The sequence below is a fragment of the Pyrenophora tritici-repentis genome, chromosome 1 (genome assembly GCF_003171515.1).
Source record: "Pyrenophora tritici-repentis strain M4 chromosome 1, whole genome shotgun sequence".
In the NCBI taxonomy this organism is placed as follows: domain Eukaryota; kingdom Fungi; phylum Ascomycota; class Dothideomycetes; order Pleosporales; family Pleosporaceae; genus Pyrenophora; species Pyrenophora tritici-repentis.
The window spans coordinates 3,611,646-3,632,586 of NC_089390.1; the positions used below are offsets into that span (position 1 = coordinate 3,611,646).

At 51.6% G+C, this 20,941-nt stretch overlaps 6 protein-coding genes across 6 annotated transcripts; 4 read left to right on the top strand and 2 right to left on the bottom strand.

Annotated features, from left to right (window-relative positions):
* Positions 1–666: 666 nt before the first annotated feature.
* On the top strand, positions 667–2,111 carry PtrM4_014340 (uncharacterized protein; the record flags this gene model as incomplete). Its single annotated transcript, XM_001931349.2, has 2 exons — positions 667–1,060; positions 1,114–2,111. The coding sequence occupies 2 exons, from the start codon at positions 667–669 to the stop codon at positions 2,109–2,111; spliced, it is 1,392 nt and encodes a 463-aa protein (XP_001931384.2).
* Positions 2,112–3,143: 1,032 nt separating this feature from the next.
* Positions 3,144–8,016, top strand: PtrM4_014350 (SAC3, Nuclear protein export factor; the record flags this gene model as incomplete). The annotated part of the gene is made up of 4 exons (XM_066103138.1): positions 3,144–3,334; positions 3,508–3,580; positions 3,628–3,804; positions 3,853–8,016. 4 exons carry the CDS (start codon positions 3,144–3,146, stop codon positions 8,014–8,016), a joined length of 4,605 nt encoding a protein of 1,534 aa, XP_065965340.1.
* Positions 8,017–9,621: 1,605 nt separating this feature from the next.
* Positions 9,622–9,771, bottom strand: PtrM4_014360 (uncharacterized protein; the record flags this gene model as incomplete). The annotated part of the gene is made up of 1 exon (XM_066103139.1): positions 9,622–9,771. One exon carries the CDS (start codon positions 9,769–9,771, stop codon positions 9,622–9,624), a length of 150 nt encoding a protein of 49 aa, XP_065965341.1.
* Positions 9,772–10,107: 336 nt separating this feature from the next.
* PtrM4_014370 (uncharacterized protein) lies at positions 10,108–10,647 on the bottom strand (the record flags this gene model as incomplete). Its single annotated transcript, XM_001931351.2, has 1 exon — positions 10,108–10,647. The coding sequence occupies one exon, from the start codon at positions 10,645–10,647 to the stop codon at positions 10,108–10,110; it is 540 nt and encodes a 179-aa protein (XP_001931386.2).
* A 1,090-nt stretch (positions 10,648–11,737) lies between these two features.
* Positions 11,738–11,980, top strand: PtrM4_014380 (uncharacterized protein; the record flags this gene model as incomplete). The annotated part of the gene is made up of 1 exon (XM_001931352.2): positions 11,738–11,980. One exon carries the CDS (start codon positions 11,738–11,740, stop codon positions 11,978–11,980), a length of 243 nt encoding a protein of 80 aa, XP_001931387.2.
* A 3,313-nt stretch (positions 11,981–15,293) lies between these two features.
* On the top strand, positions 15,294–20,301 carry PtrM4_014390 (uncharacterized protein; the record flags this gene model as incomplete). The annotated part of the gene is made up of 2 exons (XM_001931353.2): positions 15,294–18,492; positions 18,554–20,301. 2 exons carry the CDS (start codon positions 15,294–15,296, stop codon positions 20,299–20,301), a joined length of 4,947 nt encoding a protein of 1,648 aa, XP_001931388.2.
* Between the last annotated feature and the right edge of the window lie 640 nt (positions 20,302–20,941).

Genomic DNA, 20,941 nt, shown 5'->3' on the forward strand with positions numbered 1-20,941 from the left:
GCAGCCACAGGTTCCAATCACAAGTCACAATGGCGAAATCGCGACCCATGGACCCGGCACCTCGTCGCAGAAGGGATCGGCCGGCCGTGCGGATTAACAGAGGCGCCGCGACCAAGAGCGAATGGGACGAAGATGCGTGGGCGCAGGGCGGTAGTCATGTCCCTCGAACGTCAGTTGTAAGTAGCATGTTTTTTGGTGTTTAGGTGTCATCGCAAGTCGTCGGCAGGCTAGGCTAGGCTAGTTATTAAGTCAAGTTAGGTTTCGGCTCGCTCCTGGCAGCCGCGACTGCTACGTTTGCTTTAACTTAGCGGCCGCTCTTGCCCAGACAGCCGGGAACGGGGCCAGCAATAACAATGGACATATTGCTGATTCTTCCAGGCAACATGCTCGCAGCTGAGCCGAACCCCCGTCAAGCAAGACGAAGCAGAGGACGATATTGCCCTTGAGACGCCCATTGCGCTTGGCTGCTGGAAGGTCATCGCACCCGACGGCCGCGAAGAGGTGACATACAAGCCAATTCCTGGCTTTGAGCATCTGTGGAACGGCACGGAGCAGGCTCAGGTTGCACCCTCGCCCCCACCTGCTCCATTGCCGCGCTGCCAGACGCCCGCGCCAACGGTCCAGGCACCTGCACCGGCACCGGGTAAGAAGAAACCTTTTAGTCGTATGCGCCTCTCGCTAACTGGCTCAGCTTTGTCCACGGCACCCGAGCGCAGAAAGCGCAAGAGGACTCGAGCCATTGTTCAGGATTCCAGCGAAGACGACATTGATGACCATTATGGCCCAAGAGATGTCACCATCTCCACCCACACGGCCTACCACTTTCACATTGGCGACCTGGATGCATTGAAGAAGTTTTTCCGCCGTCGACTAGACGAGCTCACCACGAAGCCAGTACGGCCCATTGTGACTGCCTGGCTCAAGCTGCTAGAGCCCAAGCGGCTGAGCATATATGGACGCTATCACAAGAAGTTGCCTAGAGAACAGCCCCCTGCCTGTACGCCACCGTGGTGGCCCCATGATGTTCCGTATGAAGAACCCTCGCATCTTGATAAGACATGTAAGCCGCCACCCACGTGAAGCTTGAGCTGGTCAGCAACTGACTTTCCGCAGGCCTCTTGGCATTGGCAGTCGACATTATGCTGCAACATCGCCCCATTGACGAGGTCAAGCGCAAGGGCTCCTGGGTTGCGAAGCTTCGGCACACTGCCGAATACGCTGTCCAGACCACGCCTTCGGACCAGTTTTCTTCTTCCAAGGGGTCTGGCTTCAGCAACATGATGCAGATACGGGCTCTGACTGAGATCCTGCCCAGCCTGTTCGATATTGCGCAGAAATACGAGGACCATGTTTGCCAATCTCAACAGTGCGGAAATACCAATCTCGGAATGGGTGGGAGAGTGACCTGGCAGCCACTCACAAGACCGCCACGTCAAACCCTTGCCCCTAGAAAACGCCATCAGACGGCCAAGGCTACATCAGTCGTTCGTGTTGAGTCGGATGCGGATGCATCTGGAGATGATACTGACGTCGACGACACCGTCGCTGCCTCACATCTGTCCCATGACCAAAATATTCACATCTCCCACCACTCGGATGCCTCCGCGTCACGACAGGGTGCAGCTGTTTCTGTGCGTACACAAGAACCACCTCAACCAGATATCCGCACGTACAGCACCACGGCCACACCTAATACGTCCTTTGGATCGTCTATGCATGCGCTGCACCTGACAGATAACATGGACTTGAATGTCAATGGTGCCAGCTCTGTATCATATAACAGCCAACCTCATGCTCAGCATACACTCGCTAGCACTCCTATGCAGTACTCCTCTGTTCATCCTAGCTACAACAGCCAGTTGCATCAGAGCGGAACCTCCTTTCCTAGCATTCAATCTGTTTTCGCCCCAGTCTCGCCACCAGCATACGAACACTCGCTACACATGTTCGATGTTCCGTATCCTCTTCAGGCTGCAAGTACTTCTTTCAACAGCCACACGGGCTATCCATACGACTACGACTACGTTACCACATCGCCTGCTCTCAGCTTGTTCAATGGTCTGCCGTTTGAGTCCAACATGAGCTGTCACCAACAAACATCTCGACACTAATCTCGTGCCCCATAGAGCGCGCATCTCGGTTTTTCCTTGAACTTCTCCCATATCGATATCTCTATATCTGTCTATATCTCCTGATGACTTATGATTAAGACTTTTCCTCTTCTCTCCTTTACCTTCTGTCGCATTTGCGCTTGCCAACCTTCCGTTCAGCACAGCGACTGGGTCTCGCGCCATGTTAATTGCTTCGGCACCCACTCGCTGGCACTTGATCTGGTTCGCGAATATTTCCGTCGTCCGTGTCTTGCGATATACCCCCTACGACATCACGCCGCTTACGACTGCATTTACAACGATCTTGGTACGAAAGTTCTGGCTACTTAGGGACGGACTTAATCGGGATTGCAAGGAATTTCATTTGGGTGGTATGGCATCATCTTTGCTGAAGGGTGGTTTTCAAAATTTGGGCAAGGGTGGTGCTCGGTGATGAGACCATGGAAAGATGTAGGAGCCACGAATGATCAGATATGGTCACAAATTCTCTCAGCGCGCCGTGCCCGCGACACGTATGCTGGACGTTATGGAAGACTACGACAGTCCAGAACGCGTCTGAGACATTGACGATTCGACCTAGGCTGTCGAAACACTCAGGTAGATACTGGTAGTAGACAAGACACACAGTGTCGCTCAGTATTAGCCAAAAAAACATTTCGGTTTTGTTACATCAAAGTAGCGGTGCCTAGGGAGTAAATGTGTGAAGACGCTGAGTGAAAGGATAGTCAAGGGTTAATGATGTGGCGGCGACTTTGCACCAGCCACAGATGCGCCAAGACGCTAGTGCCGCGTCGCAGCACAGGCCCGCTCTGAGCTCATTGTAGCTCTTGTTCTTGTTCGCGACTCTAATGGGCCTTTGTTGCACTCGAGCAGCGTCCGCCAGTCGTTTTCAACTCGACTCGGCCAGCAACAACCCACCCGACATTTGAACCTCGCTCGCATTCGACAGCCAGATCATTGCCAGAACCGGACCTTGACCCTGACTTTGCTCTGGGACTGCTCACTAACACATTCCGTGACAGAGTCGCGAATATGGCAGGACCGCGCGGAGGAAGAGGAGGTGACCGTAGACGCGGCGGGCACGGCGGTGCCCATTCGAATCGTGGACGCGGGAAGAGCCACGCGCAAAATGATGAGCGCTCATCGCAAGGAGTTTCCACACCACGCAACCAGGGACGGCAGAACGGCGGTAGTTCGAATGCGCGGGGCAGCCCCAGCAGTTCGTAAGTCTCCCAGCCATATTTCCTCTTGATCCAAGTCCAGGTCGCGCGCGGTCCAAGGACGTCATGACCGGAGATGTTTACCAGACAATGACAACGCCGACCATCGTTGCGATACATGCCCGCCGACGGCCTCCCGTGGCCGCTCGCGGCCTGATCTAACCAGTTACCTCTAGGACTGTCACTACTGCCATCGATTCACCCGCGCCCAATTTCGCGCCCCACGAGTACCAGAAGCGGCTACAGTTTGTAAGGACGACGATATCCGTCAGGCGAATCAGTACTGATGCGCACAGATCAAAGCACAACGCCCCAAGATTCGCGCAAAGTTCATCAAGGATGGTCTCATGAACCCAGACGGCCAGATGCGCCTGGCCGACTCGGTCAAGTTGTACGGCCTCTGCCAGGAGATGTGTCCGGAATATGAGCGCGTGCGTCGCATCGTAGAGCTGGATGTCAAGGCGCCTGAATGTGTAAGTTCAGCTCTTACTGGCATGCTTTCCTTTAGTTAACATGCTCAGACACCCGAAACCCAACATCTTCCCTCGCGCAACCAGCGCAAAGCAGATGAGTCGCGCATGGTCAAGGCATACGCACGTTCAGCAGCAGGCATGGACGTAGAGCTGGTCTCCGAAATTCGAAACCCAGCCACTTGTCTGAGAACCCTCAAGTACCTATATGGACGCCTAGACGAAGACGATTTTGAGTTTCTTCACTCATGGCTCTGGGACCGCACACGAGCCGTCCGAAAAGACCTCCGAACGCAGCGCATCGAGAACAGACACGACATCAACATACTGCTCACATCGCTTGAGTACAGCGCCCGCTTCTACATGTTGTCAGCACACCACATGGCTCGGAGCAACAAGGACAACTATTCCCACCAGCAAGATGTCGAGCAATTGAACCAGACGTTGATTTCACTAAAAGAGCGCTATGTCGACAACCGGCGCGCCGGCATAATATCCACAAATGAGGCTGAGTTCTGGGCATATCGTCTTATCCTAGCTCCAATCTACGCCAACACTGCGCTAGAGAACGAACTGCACCACCTGCCCAGCGACCTGAAACATAACCCACGGATCCAGACTGCCTTAGAGATCTTCCGCCTTCTCAAGTCCATCATTATTCACAGGCCCACCAAGAATTCCATTCAGTGCCAGTCCAACTGGAAAAAGTTCTGGGACTTGATCAGGTCACCTAGGGTGTCTTATCTGATGGCATGCGCAGCCGCCATATCCTTCAATCGGGTCCGACACGTTGTGCTCGATGCAGTCTGGCGTGTCTATCGCCTCGGCCTCTATAGACATCAACGAGACGTCACAGACTGGACAACCGGCAAGCTGAGAGAAGTGCTTGGTATGGACACTGACTCGGAAGCCGTAAAATTTTGCGAGGCCCATGGCTTTGTATTCGGGGTAGACGAAAATGGAGCGACTTATATGGACATCAAGCAGAGGTTCTACGAGAGGAAAGCGCACGTCTTGCCCAAGGCTGATGTCAAACCCCAGTTCTTCTCAGCATCGATTGTCGAGCCTAAGCGTTATGGCCGGCCACTTTCAGCCGTCATTGCGGGCCAGACCGTTCGGGAAGCTACGACTGGTGCTATGCCTTCCAAAATCCCAGACCACGGGACATCGCTGTTCATCCCAGAGGCTCCCAAGGGCTTCAGCCAACAACCGAATGGAGCGAACTCTTCCGCAAGCGGTTTGGGATTGGGCTTTACCCAAAACACGTCCCCGTTTCAATTCAACGGTTCTCCGACCGTTAGCACAAATCCCTTTGACAAACGCATTCAACCAGGTGTGTTCGATGCGTCCAAAAACAGCATTATATTTGCGCCGTCCACCAACACGAATGCAAATCCTTTCGCGCCATTCCAATCTGCTTCGGAGGAGCCCGTGGCCAACCCTTTCCAGAGGAACAACAATGTGCAGCCTCAGTCTACTCCGATCGTTCCCTCGGTAAATTCCTTCCAGAAGAGTAATATTGCACAACCTCAGTCCACAGCAACTGCGCCTGGGGGAAATTTCTTCTTGCAGAATAACAGCGCCGCGCATTCTCAGTCTACAAATCCTTCGCCGGTTGGAAATCCTTTTCTGCAAAATCGCAGTGCTTCGGAAGCCCAGTCTACAACTCCTGCACCTGTTGGCAATCCTTTCTTCCAGAACAACAGCGCTGCGCCGGCCCAGACTACCCCCACTGCACTCTTTGGCAATTCTTTGCAACAGAACAACAGTGCCGTACAATCTCCGTTTACAGCTGTTGCTACTTCAGGTAGTCCATTGACACTTGGAGGCTTTACAGCCTCACCAGCAAACCCTCAAGCCCAATCACCGGTTGGATCTTCGGGAGCAGCTGCAGGTACCGCGGTACCAACACCAACTCTTACTTCCACACTGCCTGGAGTGGCATTCAACGTCACGCCTTCACAAGGAGCCCCGCAGTCTGGGTTCTCCTTTACTCCATCAACTACGCCGCCTCAAGACACATCTGCACAAGATGCTGATAGACAAAAGGCAGAGCAAAACAAGCGCAATGCAGCCGAAAAACAACGGCTAGAGGATGAAGCACGACAACGCGTTCAGGCGGCGCAGCGAGCGAGGCAGGCGAAAGAGGCGGAACAACGGCGAGAAGCAGAAGCTGCTGCAGCACGCCAACTTCAAGAGCAGGCTGATCGAGAACGCAAGGCACGCGAGAGACAGGAGGAGTTGGCACGACAGGCAAGGCAACGTCAGGTACAAGAAGAGCAGGCGACGACAGCACGGATACAAGAGATGGATGCGGCATTATTTGCAATTACTGAGGATATCATGTTCAATCCTAGGGAAGGGCTACTCCTTCAGTGGATCGACAATGCAGCTGATACTATGGCGCAGGATGTCGCAAAGGCGTTGGAGATGGAGAGGAGGGTGGCGAAGGTGGACCAGAACTACGAAGCCTATCTAAAGGACCTAAAGCGGGCGGCTTTGGCTAAGATTATGATGGCGGTGCAGAAGAAGAAGAAAATGGAGAGGGCACGCGAGAGGAGGAAGCGATGGAAGCAGACACGAGCTCGGGCCCTGACCAGGAATGATGAGGTGGTTGATATGCCTGCACCTGTAAAGTCGACATTGACGAACAGCAAGGCGCCAGCGACGTCCCAACCGGATGGACACTCGACTCCACAGCAGTCTGTTGCAGCTCCGAACTCCCGATGTGCTAAACGCACAGAGCAGCGTCACAAGGCTCAAGTGTCTGAGACGAATGGTGTCAAAGAGAAGGTTCCGACGCTGGGCAACTCTAGACTTGGGGCGGCAAAGATGACTTCCAAAGCTTCTAACGACGCGAGCACGAGCATCAACAAAGCTTCGGATTTCGGCTACTCGCAGGCTTATCTCAAGGCTGCTCAATATGCACCTGTTGACCGGACTGAGACCGACTGGTTCAGACTGCGGGCTCAGGGTATCGATCCTAGCAAGTATCGAAAGCGCAGCTTCGATTTCACATCATCCGACGATGACAAACCAAAGCTGATCGAGCCCAAGCGCGCCAAGTTGGCTACGTCACCGCCTGCGACCGAGGATCCAGTGCCAACGCCACCGAAAACCATGGAGGAGGAACAGCGAGCCCGTATTGAAGCCCTGAGGCATTCTTTCAGAACGTCGAGATCTGGAACATCACCGTCTTCGTCATTCAATGGGGCAATCTCTGCATATGGACGTTCGTCATTTGGCGATTCGACATCCCTGTTAGAACGAGCTCGACGGACCATCGCTGAGACAAAGGCAGGACTGCACGGCGGTATGTCCTTGTATAGATCTGGACCATTCGACGGACACGCCAGCCCAGTTATATCACGTGCGAATGATGTAGTACACGATTTCAGCCGCAGCGTCCCCAACCTAGGCTTTTCTGCATCACAAAGCCATGCTTCCACGTTTGGTAACAGCATCGGCCCTACTGCATCGACCAAGAATCGCCCTGCATACTGGGACCGTCCAAGCCGATTTGTACCCAAACATCTCTTTGGCAAGGGCGGAGAAGCGGTTCTTGCCTGGAGGAAAGAGCAAGGTTTGAGCAAGTCGCCTGCTAGCACCCGACCTGCTAGCACAGAGCCTTTGGCCATTTCGTCGCCCATCACGACATTCGAGGCGTATGCGCAGCCGCAGCCGAGCCAGATGGGTGGCTATCTCTCGTCGCCGACCAATACATTCGACACGTACTCCATGCAGCCTATTCAGGCCACAAGCTACACCCCAGACCAGTACACCAACGACGCATCCGATGTCAGCGGCGTAGAAGTTGTCGACGTGGATGCCGAAGACTCGCATCCCATCACAGTCGGCAACGAGGTGTCACAGTACAGCCAGGACGTCAATCTCGACTTCTACACAAATTCCCATTACGCATCTCAGGAGCACCATAAAACCTACACCCAGGATGCCGCGGAAGATGCGGACTCGGAGATGCTGGATGAAGACGATGTCGTAGACTACACAAACAACATGGAAGACGACGCTGGCTCCGACGATGACGATGAGGAACTCGATGATTCCGTCCAAGAGAGCTACGACGAAGAGGATGACGAGGAGGAGGAAGAGGAAGATGTGTCTGACGAAGAGGACGAGGACGTCAGTAACGCCAACACCAACGGCATGCAGCCCGGTGCTACAGAAGATGACGCTATCGAGCTTTCGGACTAGAGGCTCTGAAAGCATTGGCACTGGCAGTAGTAGAGAAGTCAAGTGGAGTGGAGTGTGGACTTGTATTATATGATTATTGTTTTTTCTGTAAAGCATAGCGATGGCGTCTTATGGATGGGCATGGAAATGGGCATGGGTTAGGCAATGGGACAGAGAGAAAGGCGGGCAATGATACCCCCATACTAGCTGGGCTACGCTGGGCTTTTTGTTTTACCTTTCAAGGTAGGAACATGGCTGGCGGGAATAAAAGATGACGTTTTTGTGCTTAACTTTGATATTTGTTCACTGTGATGGTGATGGGTGTGTTGTGATGTGATAAGTTATAACCTGAAAGTCTTTAGGGTATCAGTGGGCAACGTGTTCACGCACGTTGAGGCACCCTAGAGGTCTTCACACTTTTTTCAGCACGTCCTCCACTACATCCTGCTATTCTTTACAATGCCCTCAAACTGCGCAACGCCAATTATATTATGCAACCTAGCTATTATCCACCACACAAGCTACACTCGTACAAGCAAGTCTAGATAAGAGACGGACGTTAGTGCTACTAAATTCACCCACCAGCTTCCCGTAGAATACGATAGACTGCCTGATAGCACGCACACCTGATGTAAGCAACCATCTTCTTTGCTTAGTTATTAAACTGTGCATCTCGAAAGTTGAATTTTAGACCACGGACCTAGAGCTGTGTAGAGATATAGATAAGATGTTAATACATATATGTGTGATAAGGAAATAAACACCCTCTAAGATGTATAGTAAGTGCATTCTATGGAAGCATAACATAAACTTCTCGTCGAAAGAGTTTGTATTTGGATACAATCTTAGGAAATCAAATATGCGTAGGTTAGTAGCACACTCTCTCTATAAATATTAAAACCATTGTTTTATAGGTAGCACTCTAGCAAATGCTACATAGTTACGAGTATCATCGTATGTTTTAGCGATTGGAGGGTATCTAATTCTTTACCCTCTAAGCCCTCCTCTGATACTATTCTAAGAACTTATTATTCACGAAAACGTTCCCCTGCAAAATTTGTAGGCATCCATCTCCTGGTTCGGGTCCTCAGTGGGCACATCCTCAGCGGATACGTCATTAGCAGTTTTATCTTCAACATGCAAGCCTTTCTCTACCATCTTAGAGATGGTAGAGGCGCGGATCTCGATATGGGTAGGGTGTTGGAGAGGTGAAGAATAGACGGTCAAACTCGCCGTAGGCAGCCACGTTCGCAATCCGCGTTAGTTAGTCATTACGTCAATATATGGCCTAGGAAGCAAAGGTCAGTCAGTCGCAAACTTCTTGAAATTGATTATGGTAATATATCAAAGATGCTATATAGGGCCTGCTGGTGGTTCCACCAAGCGCTCAAACCCGCCCAATACTCTTGCAACATATACAAAGCGCTCCACCAGGCGATAGCCGCCTGGTGTTCCATCAAGTGAATCCCGCTTGATGCTCACACTATGTATATTGTTGCAACATCTGCCTAGTGCTCCAGCAAGCGGAGATGCCCGCTTGATGCCTTTACTAGGCAGTTGAGTCACAACTAGACACCGAAAGTAACACCCCGGATGATCTCGAGGCTCCCATCAAGGATTGGAACCTTACTCCTGAATGAAGCGATCCATGTCCGCATCCTCGATTCTGTAGCGGGCATCATCCTCAGCCTTGCCTTTAGCATCATCCTCAGCACGAGCAGGCCTCAACCCGAATGTGGAACCACCACGACCGCGACCACGGCTAGGGGTTCCCATCGATTGCGGATTTGCTGCGTCGATGCGATCCCTTGAAGTCTTTTGGATGCGAAAGTTTGGGGTGCCTCGGGTCGACTGGCGACCACGGGTATAGCCTCTACCACGACCTCGGCCGGCACGCTGGTCAACGCTGGGGCATTGCGCTTGTCTATGGCCACGGCCACCACAGCAGAAGCACACATGTTCGCTGTGAGCCCCTCGTCCCCATATTTCAGCTGCAGGGTAATGAACACTGGCGGCCTCGTCATGTGGCGGTTTCATCGATTCCAAGTCGGAAGTTGTCGATGGCGGAGGCAGAGGTGCATCGACAAGCGGTGGCAGACGATAGCCGCTACATTAAGGCTTCGAGGGATGTGCCCATACCCTCGCGTACTTTTCCAGCCATGATATCCCCTTGGGGCCCTGCAAAGCAATAGGCCATATCTCCTCGATTTCCAACTTGGCATGACGATACCGGCACCCGGCACCAAACGGGCAGGCTTCGAATGTGCAGAGCGTAACGAAGCAGAGGTAGTAATCTTTGTCCTTGGCAGGCACATTCAGGTATTGCGAAGACGGGTTCACGAGCCCGGTGTCGTGTTTGTATGCGAGGTTGTCGCGATGCCAGGCACGGCTAAAGTCCTGGGCCGTTGGTGGCCATTGCTTTGCACTGGGAGGAAGCGCAGCTGCCAGACCGAATCTGGCGGCTCGGATGACATTGTTGACGATCACATCGTGGCCGGTCTGGGTGACGTTCAGCTCGTGAACGGGAAGCCCCGTGAGCTTGCCGACATTTGTTGTCCGGTTGATATTTTCGGCAACGTGCCCTTGGGTAGCAGCGGACGCCTTCACAACAGGCGAGACTGCGGGTTGCTTCAGGCTGGACTGCACCGGCATTGTCTCTAGGCTTGGTATTTGTACTTGCTTTCGCACTAGCATTTGCGTTTGCATTTGCTCTGGCGCCGCGGCTGGCGTAGTTGGCAATTATATTCCTTCTGAGATTGACGAATTCCCAGAATTCGGCAGCTTCGTGGGCACGCTCGCCACCCTCATCATAAAGGTGTTTGAAGGTAAACGCCTTTGCCACTATCTTTTTGGCTATCTCGTATCTTGCCTTGGCCTACAGAGCTGTATTTCATTAGCGTGTTTTCGCAACATCTTTCGGACTTCATATACTATTGACTTCCTCCATATTTGCGCGCTGTGACTTTGATGCTTCAGTCAGATGTTGGTGGGGAGAAGAGGGAGGAGATGGACAACATACGGTCGTCAAGTGAGAGCCAGAAAAGTGGAGCTAGCTTAGCGTGCACAGCAAGAGAGACGACTCACCTTCACATCGTTTACCGAAAATCTACTGAAACATTGGACAGCTCCTTACACAGCTTGTTCTCTTTGTCTAAAAGCGGATATAACTTTCAAGCTCTATGTCATCAGACGCGCATGGCACAGTGGAAAATCACACACGTTGTGCCTGTACCAACTCATTTCGTATGTGAGCAGAAGTTTGCTGATCTGACAGATGATATTTGCCCTGTGCTTTCGTGGATAGACGACATGAATTTGAAAGACTCCGTCAGTGAAGCCTTCCCAAAATGGATATATCCGTGCTTCGATTTTCGTTAGAATGGAGCGAGAGCGTAGGTTGTTCTCGCAGATCAGGAAGCCCTACTATTGAAGAAGAATTCTAGACTTTGTTTGAAAGTAACGGCCAATATAAGAAAAAATCTTACCATTTATCTTAAATTGGAAACCGTGCAGTTATCTAAATGTACCGCGTGCTGAAGGAAACAACCTCACATGACTCCAAAGTGTGTATTCTGCCACGAGCCCTAGTTTTAGAAGTCTTACATACCATTCACAATATTCATTTTCCACCAGATAACCCCAGTCACAAACTCTTCTTTCCACACTTGTTCACAAGCATGACTTCGATGCAGAATTGCTACAGTATGAGCTGGCACGCTACCAGCGAGAGAATGTTCCTCCAATGGGCTACTACTCCTACTTTGGCATCCACCTCGCCGACATCTATGAGAACTGCAGAATTTCACTCCTCACCATGATTGGGGGGAGTTCGTTCCAGAAACACATTGCGCAAAGGTACATGCTCATGGTGAATATGATTGGTGTTTCTATCGCTGTATTCATCGAGATCCTTGATCTCGGTATCTCGGGCTTCCAGGCCTACACATTGTGCCAACAGTGGAAGCATCCCGTGAATGATGCATGATCAGCCCATGTTCATGGCTCCCGGGAAGATGGGCTTGGAACGAGGGTGGAAGTGAAGCAGATGTGCTCAAGCGAGATGCGTCACAATGAGTCAGGGGTGGAAGAATTGAGGCAAGGACGTGCAAGCGAGGATGTGTTGTGATAAAACGATGATGGAAAGTGTGAGGCAAGTAGGCAAGAACAACCTTCCAAGCGAGATCCCTGCCCTACTCACGTGATGATGTGCTACGCGACGGAACCACCAAATCTCCTGAAACAACTTCAGCATTATTCTAGATCCCGAATTCTCCGTCCCGTCTGCCTGCACCTGCATCCCTTCCATCCGACCGGGCAAAACAAAGCACTCAATTCTGACTTGCCGTCCTATGTAAGCGCCACATCACGTTTTGACCTCCCTCCCCCTGTCCAGTCCGCAACTGCGACATGTCGCTCGCATCAACAACCCCAAATACGAGCAATCTAGATCCTGGAGCAGACGCAATACGAGGCCCCCCTTCCAACCCCAGCACCGCTTCACGGTGTTCCAAAATTTCGGGCTTCCGGACTTTTCGCTTATGCAAGCCCAGGCCAGGTGGTGTCTCGTATCTCATGATATGAAAGTCCGCGGAAGGACGAAGAGGAGGGTACGTGCCATATGCAACGAAATGCGACATGCATGCGCCTCAAGTTGCGAATGCGCTAGTCATGCTAGAAATTCAGCTTCTCTTACTGTATGCAGTACTAGTTTGTGACGGAGAATTAACGCGTTCGGACAGATCGACAAGCAGAAGACGGGAAGATTCGATCCACCTATTGCATCGATTTCTTTGATCTTTGTTTTTTATGTGTCGGTAAAGATTTACCTAAGTGAGGATGGAGCGGATGATTCTTTTAACGATTAGCCACCAACGATGGGATTTAAAGATAGCCATCAGATCAGCAGAGAACTAAGGATCGTGGTAGATTCATGTACATGGATCTTTTCCCTCCATCACACTTACGATATAGCACGGTTATAGGCACTCCACGTATGACTCTATCACCGTCATAAATCACAAACAAACCATACCGTCGTCCTCGGAGTCCTCGGAGCCCCCAACCCATATCGCCAGCCTCCACTTCCACTGCCTCCTGTACACGCATTGCAAAATGTCTCTTCGGCAGTCAACAACCCGCGCTAACAGCCCCAATGCTAACAAAACTTCCTTCTGTTGACCGGTGAGAGAAAAGTTTTTCTCAGAACCTCCTGCATACCATTAACCCTCCATCCACCCATCTGCACCCCATCTCCCCATCCCGCTTCCCCGCCTTCAACCCCTTACCCACAGATGCCCCCCATATGCTCACCATCGAAACTCGGCTCAAACCCCGTCCGGTGAGAAGAACATTGAAAAAAGCATACGCAAACATACTGAGAAACCTGCTTTTGCACCCGCATTGCGCTAACCCGTTACAAACCCCCCATGCATACAGCACATGCATGTAAGCCCCCTCATGTATTCATCTCCCTCACACACGCATTCCATTTGAAACAACAAGATTATGATTCCCCACAGGCATGCCTTAATGACGAACAAATGGCATGCAGCAACAGCACGGGTTCGTCTTGCAGGGCGCTAAGACCGTCGCGTAGAATTTTCTCACTGCTGGGGGGGCTTGAGCTGGCGTCGATTGGATTGCGTTGACATGGGTTCGTTCGTTTCCTGCCGCTTCCTGTGCGTCACTGTTCTCTCACACTTGGACGTTTGTTATCCCTTCCAACATACGAAATGAAGAGTGCCACCTAACTCTCGAGCTCCAGTCCGGCTCCTCTAATGCTTTAGCTTTGGTATACTGGGTTCAGCATCCAACAAGAAACAGAAAACACACAGTGGAACCCCGCTACACTGTACCGTGTTGTTACAACCAAGCAAGCGAGTATCTTAAACCCCATGCAGGAACACCGCCCGTCACTTCCTCCTCTTGTTTGCCCCTCGCCTCTAGCCGCGCATCACATATAAACAATAGAAACCTTCTTGTTCCTTTCCCCAAGACAAGCATTACCCCCATCCAAAGCACAACAAAAATAAACAAAAGAAAACACCTTCCTAAATAACTAGTTCATACACGTAAATGTATAACAGACCTTATAACCTTGGTTCGAACTTGTCCTTACCAACAACACCCTCGCGAATCGGCCAATTCACCACGCATTTGCGCAACTAGTGCGGCAACGAACAGTGATATGGGCGGTGTGTGGGTCAAATAAATGATGCAATATTCCATTGAAGAAAAGTCCCTGTCCCGATGCCGTATTTTGCCTTACCCATACCCCATAGTTCCCTATACCATAATCAATACCGACACCCCCACTAAGATAACCATACCTTCCAGATACGTATGCGTATGTCTGTGTGTTCGTGCCGTGTTGTAGACAAGGATCATTGTCAGTTAGTCAAGCCGGCGGATTTACAATCGACATGGAAGATTTGCGGCGTAGAGGCATGCATGGGCTTTTCTCGCTTGTCTTGTCTTGGCCTCGGTTGCGGCATGCATTGCATGCTTATATGTGCGCGGAATATAGGTATTACGACAAACGAAAGACGACGACGGTGGCGCGGGCTGTTTCTCATGAGGCGGGGTGAAGCGAGAAGGAAGGGGTGGTGGAATGTCATTGTTCGGGGGAAAAGCGTGTGTTGGGTTGGGCTAGGCTGGGCTTGCCGGCTTTGCTAGCATCCCCCCCTCCCTCGAGTCATTCGTTTCTAGTTTCTCAAGGGTTACGAGGCATAGCGAAAATCATGCGAGGAATTCATAGTGTCGGAACATGCGCGTACAGCCAGCCCGGCGAGTTTTTCCGGGCCGGAAGCTTGGACCACTAGTTAGACCAAGCTTCCCGCTTAGCTCGCAACCGTACATATGGAGATCTCTCCATCCAGCTCTTGCTCACTACTAATCAAATACTATACACTTTGTTCGTTGCAACGACTGCTAGTATTCGACACCTTTGCCGTGTCAACACTGATCAGTGGTTGATATGACCACAGATCGGCAAGACATCTGTGTACAGAGGGCCCATCAGCATTGCGTCTGTGTAGCCTAGGTAAAGAAGCGACTCTTAGTACGACCTTGTATCGTATTAAGCAGTGCGAAGAACAGATCCGCCCACGAGCGTTCGTTTCGGCTGACGGAGTCTGAAAGAGATCCAGAACTAGGGATCTGCGTCAACTACGCACCAAAACCCGACAAAATCACCGGCGAGCAACCCCGCCACAGTCAACCCCGCGACGAGCGACCTACGGGCAATCTACAAGCGACCCACAGGCAACCCCGCGACTCACAAGCAACCCACCGGAATCATGCCTACAAGCATTACTACCCGGCAATGGTACCCAAAGGTGTACGCGGACGAGTACACCAATACCCAACTCGACATTGCAACCGATGCTATTATCCCTGGTCAGATAAGCACTATTGCTATCGACTGGATGATACAGGCCGAAGAGAACGGAGACTTTGACATCATGCTTATTCAAGACTTCCAAGAGACATTTGCAGGATGGTCTCTCAATCATTTCAATGCAATGGACATGCGAGTCCGTACAGCAGTCAAGAACATACTCCGCGACCGAGGTGTCTACATCGAGAAGAACAGCCGCAACACCATCGCACAACAGCTAGTCAATCTCCTTAGCCTTACACGCTCTCCCGACTGGCCCATTGACGAGCTCAACGTTATGCGACTCAACCCAGACTTCAAATGCCGACAGATAGCAGAAGAGGCACAACACGCTAGAACAACTCAACAAAGCAGCAACCCGCCAACTCAAAGCGCCAGTATAAACTATGCGCCATCTCCTGCTCAGGCAAACGTAACAGCCCTCACCAACCTCGCAAAGGTATACAGTGAGGAGGAGAAGTTCAGTGGCGACAAGTATGACGTCCTCGACAACAAGATAGTCATCTTTAAAGACCATTGCGAAAAGGTTGGCATTACGACACCAGCACAGTACAAACTTGCAGTCTCTACTATGCTTAGAGGCAAGGCCTCAGCATACTACTACAACTACATTGCTCCACTCAACCTAGACTACGACAGCATTATCAAGAAACTAGGGGAGTACTTTCACACGAGCGAGAACTACCAAATGTTCTTAAGTGAGTGGCGCACCATTATGCTGAAAGACGTCATCGCCAACAACCCCGACAAGACACTCACCCAGTGTCTCGACATAGTCATCGACAAGCTCCAGCTGCTGCACCAGGCAATGACTCAACAGAATGGACCAAGCGAGCTCGCTCTTACAAGCCAACTTATTGCTGCCTGTCAAGGCGTCGAAGCATGTAGCGCAGTCCTTATCCGCCCAGCTTCAACCTTTGAAGCCGTTGCCTCAGAACTCCGCAACGCTGTCGGCAACTGGACGCGCTGCCATCCGCGCTCACAGTTCAACTGCGAGGAGTCCGATCCGAGCGAAGACGCGTTCTACACAAACCGCCGATACAACCGCAACGATAGCGGACAACGCGACAAACCGCGCAACTATAGCGCACAAGGCCAAGGCGAAGGATCCCGCAACTACAACCGCGGAGGATCCCGCTTCCAACGCAGCTTACCCCGATCGCAGTACAACGATGATACACAGCGCCGCAATAACAGGAAGTGCTACGTCTGTAGCAAGCCAGGCTGCTGGTCAACTCGTCACTCTAGAGAAGAGCGAAAGGAAGCGCAACAACGTTTCCGGACGTACGTGCAGACCCGCAACGTCGATATAGACTACGAAGCTTTCCTTGCCCAGTTTGAGGGCATTGACCTTAATGACGACGACGATAACGGCGGCACGGACGAAGAACTCGACGCGTTCTTCAACAACGACCAGTTTGATACAAAGCACCAGTTTCTCACTGCTACCTGCGGTGCAGTTGATGGAGGAACAATGGTACGCAACCTCAACAACGCCGCCGCTCTACACGCGATCACGAAGATCGACCCATACGCCGGCAACGACATTGCCAAAGAGGCAAGCCACCTCTTCACACTCGATCACCGGTACGGGCGCGAGCAGTTCCAAGGCATCATGCCAGACACCGGCGCGGCCGGAGTGTCTACAGCAGGCAAGCAACAGGTTACAGCGTTACACCGCATCCAACCGTTATGGATTGACAAGTCAACTGCTGGCCGACACCGGATCCGATTTGGGGATAACCCGGAGTGTGTTTCTATCGGCGACGTCAACGTCCAGACACCCGTTGGAGTGATTAGGTTCGCTGTAATGCCTACTAACACACCGTTCTTACTCTGTCTTGATGACATGGACCGCCATGGCATCTACTTCAACAACGTCGACAATACGCTAGTTCATCAGTCCAAGGAGTACCCAATTGTCCGCAAGTGGGGGCATCCATGGCTTCTTCTCAACAAGCAGGAGACTGCCACCCACTATCTCACCGAAGGAGAACTCCAGCAACTCCACCGACGTTTTGGGCATCCAGCCGCCGCACGCCTCTACAAAGTCCTAGTAAAGGCAGGCCACGACGACATTGACAAGACGCTAATTGATGAGATTAACAAGTTCTGTCATCAGTGCCAGATAACTGCTAAAGCACCAGGCCGATTCCGCTTTACTCTACGCGATGACAACCTCGACTTCAACTCCCGCGTCATCGTCGACATTATGTACATTGACAGTAAACCAGTCCTCCACGCCGTTGACGAAGCAACTGCTTTTCAAGCCGCCCGCTTTCTTATAGACATAAAAGCAAGCACAACATGGGACACGCTGCGCGCTATGTGGATTGACATGTACGTTGGACCGCCCGACACTATCGCGACCGACGCTGGCACAAACTTTGCGAGCAAAGAGTTTGTTGATAATGCCAACGCGATGATGATAGAAGTCCACGAAGTACCAGTTGAGGCCCATCACTCGATTGGCAAAATTGAACGCTACCATGCTGCCATCCGACGAGCGTTCGAAGTCATCTCCGCCGACATCGGTGCATCTACGACGACGAAGGATGACATCCTCCAGATGGCTGTCAAGGCTGTCAACGACACCGCCGGACCTGAAGGACTTGTACCAACGCTGCTGGTATTCGGCACCTATCCACGTCTCTCCAAGACATCACCGCCATCTCCCTCAATCACCGCGCGCGCAACGGCAATACGCAAAGCGATGGCAGAAGTCCGGAAGATTAAGGCAAAGCGACAAGTCAATGAAGCTTTAGGTACCCGTAACGGGCCAAACAACATCGTCACGCAAGTACTAGAACTACCGCTGCAGAGCAACGTCAAGGTGTGGCGTGAAGGCCTCGGATGGACTGGCCCGCACACTCTCCTCGCCCTGAACGACGATCAGACTGCTGCTATCGTCGACGCTCATGGGAAACAAGCAAGTTTCCGCATCACCTCTGTCCAGCCGTATCATCAAGACAACACTACAAATCTCCCGCGACCTGACGAGGAACAGCACGGCGATGAGGAACAGCACAGCGAGCATCAGCGCGACAATGACGACTTTATTCCCCCAGAAGAGCCACCGCAACGCCGAGGACGCGGCCGTCCCAAAGGCTCCAAGAACAAGCCGAAGACACGCTGCTAACCTCGCACAGCGCGAGAAAGACGACATAGTGCTAGCCAGGACACTGCGCACTACCGGTAAGATCACGACACCTGGAGAACCTTTTGAGCTGTCAACCAAGACAGAGATTGACGCTCTCATTACCCGCGGCGTCTTCCGCTTTGAGCCATTCAATCTAGCCAAGCATGGCGGGATCCGGATCTTCAAGTCCCGCATTGTCAATGAAGTGAAAGGCAAGACCACCGATAAGCCGTACGAGAAATCTAGACTAGTTGTACAAGGCTACGCCGATGATGGCAAGAAGATTGTACTCACCCAGAGCCCCACGATACAACGCGCAAGCCAGAGGATCATTATTGCTCTTGCACCGGTATTGATCCAAATGGGCATGAAGTTATGGCTCCGAGACATCACGCAGGCGTACACGCAGTCCGACGACCGCCTCCAGCGCACTATCATTGCAGACCTGCCTGTACAACTCCGCAAAGTGTACCCACAAGGAACCATCATGGTCGTGGTGAAACCACTGTATGGCATCGCCGAAGCAGGTGCCTACTGGTGGTCAACATACTTCAAACACCACACGACGACACTCAACATGGAGACGTCTACGTACGACCCATGCCTCCTCATCTCCAAGGCCACCGACGCTGGAACAACCACAGGTTTCGGCATTGTTGGCATGCAAACCGACGACACTCTTGGTCTCTCAGACAACGCATTCGCTGATAGAGAGGACAAGGAGCTCCGTTTCAAAGCTAAGGACAAAAAGTACCTCACAGACACTGACCCTATCGAGTTTAATGGCTGTATGGTACATCTTGGCAGTGGCAACGTCATTACTTTACGGCAGAAGAAGCAAGGTGAGAAACTTGAGAACGCTGTTGATGCAAAGTCCTACATACAACAACGAGCACGAGGAGCATATATCGCGACTATCTGTCAACCAGAGGCAAGCTTTGATCTCGCCGCTGCAGCGCAAGCGACTGAACCGACAAAAGAAGAAATATCCAGATTGAATAAGCGCATTAACTGGCAGAAGAAAAACGTCTCTCGCGGACTTAGCTACGTGCCTATTGAGATGAAAGATCTCAAGCTATACACGATGGTGGACGCCTCGTTTGCCAACAACAAGGACATGAGCTCTCAAATGGGATACGTTATTATTCTTGGTAACGAGACTGCATCTTCAGACGGCAGCTTTAAGATACGTGGCAACATTATTCACTGGTCCTCCACTAAATGCAAACGCGTCACAAGGAGCGTTCTAGCATCGGAGATCTATGCAATGGCACATGGCGTTGACATTGCACTGGCCATCGGCACCACGATTGACATGATTATGGACCGACTGTCTTTCCCTAAGGTCTCTATTGTCGCATGCACGGATTCACGATCCTTGTACGACTGTCTCGTCAAACTCGGCACTACTAAGGAGAAACGTCTCATGATAGACATCATGGCATTGCGCGAGGCATACGAGCGCAACGATCTCATGGATATCCGCTGGATTGACGGCAGAGACAACCCAGCAGATGCGATGACAAAGGCAGCGAGCAACTCTGCTTTAGAGCATCTCATTGACACCAACGAGCTCGAACTTCGTGTACAGGGATGGGTGAATCGCGACACCACAGGCATCGAGCCTACGAACAAGCCAGGCACCAAGCCTACGAACAAGACAGGCACCGAGCCTACAGACAAGACAGGCACCGAGCCTACAAACAAGACAGGCACCGAGCCTACGAGCGATGGCACCGAGCCCACGATTGATTGTGGTGAGAACTGAGACGGACACACATGCACACACACACAAGGGATGAATGGGTTGCATGTATTTGCGTTAGCCGGAATAGGAAACTAGATACTTTTCTAGGAGCAGGATATTGTAGCAGATTCGGGTACTTGGGAGCTGACTGTACGCCGTCACAAAAAGAAGAAAAGCCAGTGTCGGAACATGCGCGTACAGCCAGCCCGGCGAGTTTTTCCGGGCCGGAAGCTTGGACCACTAGTTAGACCAAGCTTCCCGCTTAGCTCGCAACCGTACATATGGAGATCTCTCCATCCAGCTCTTGCTCACTACTAATCAAATACTATACACTTTGTTCGTTGCAACGACTGCTAGTATTCGACACCTTTGCCGTGTCAACACATAGAATCACCGAATTAGGAAATAAGTGCGTGTTTGGAAAATGGATTATTTCCTTGGTAATGATGATTTCATCCGCTGCCAATTTTGCGCGGTTTTTGATTGCCAGATTTCTGTTTTTCGGTCTGCTGTAGCTGCAGCTGATGCAAAGACAGATAGATACATGGTTGTAAATTATATTTGTACAAGGGTATGGCTGTAGTAAAGTTGATGTAGAGACGTGCAGAATAATACGATAGACGGAATGCGGTGTAACCAGATAATGTCGGTGCCATGCGTA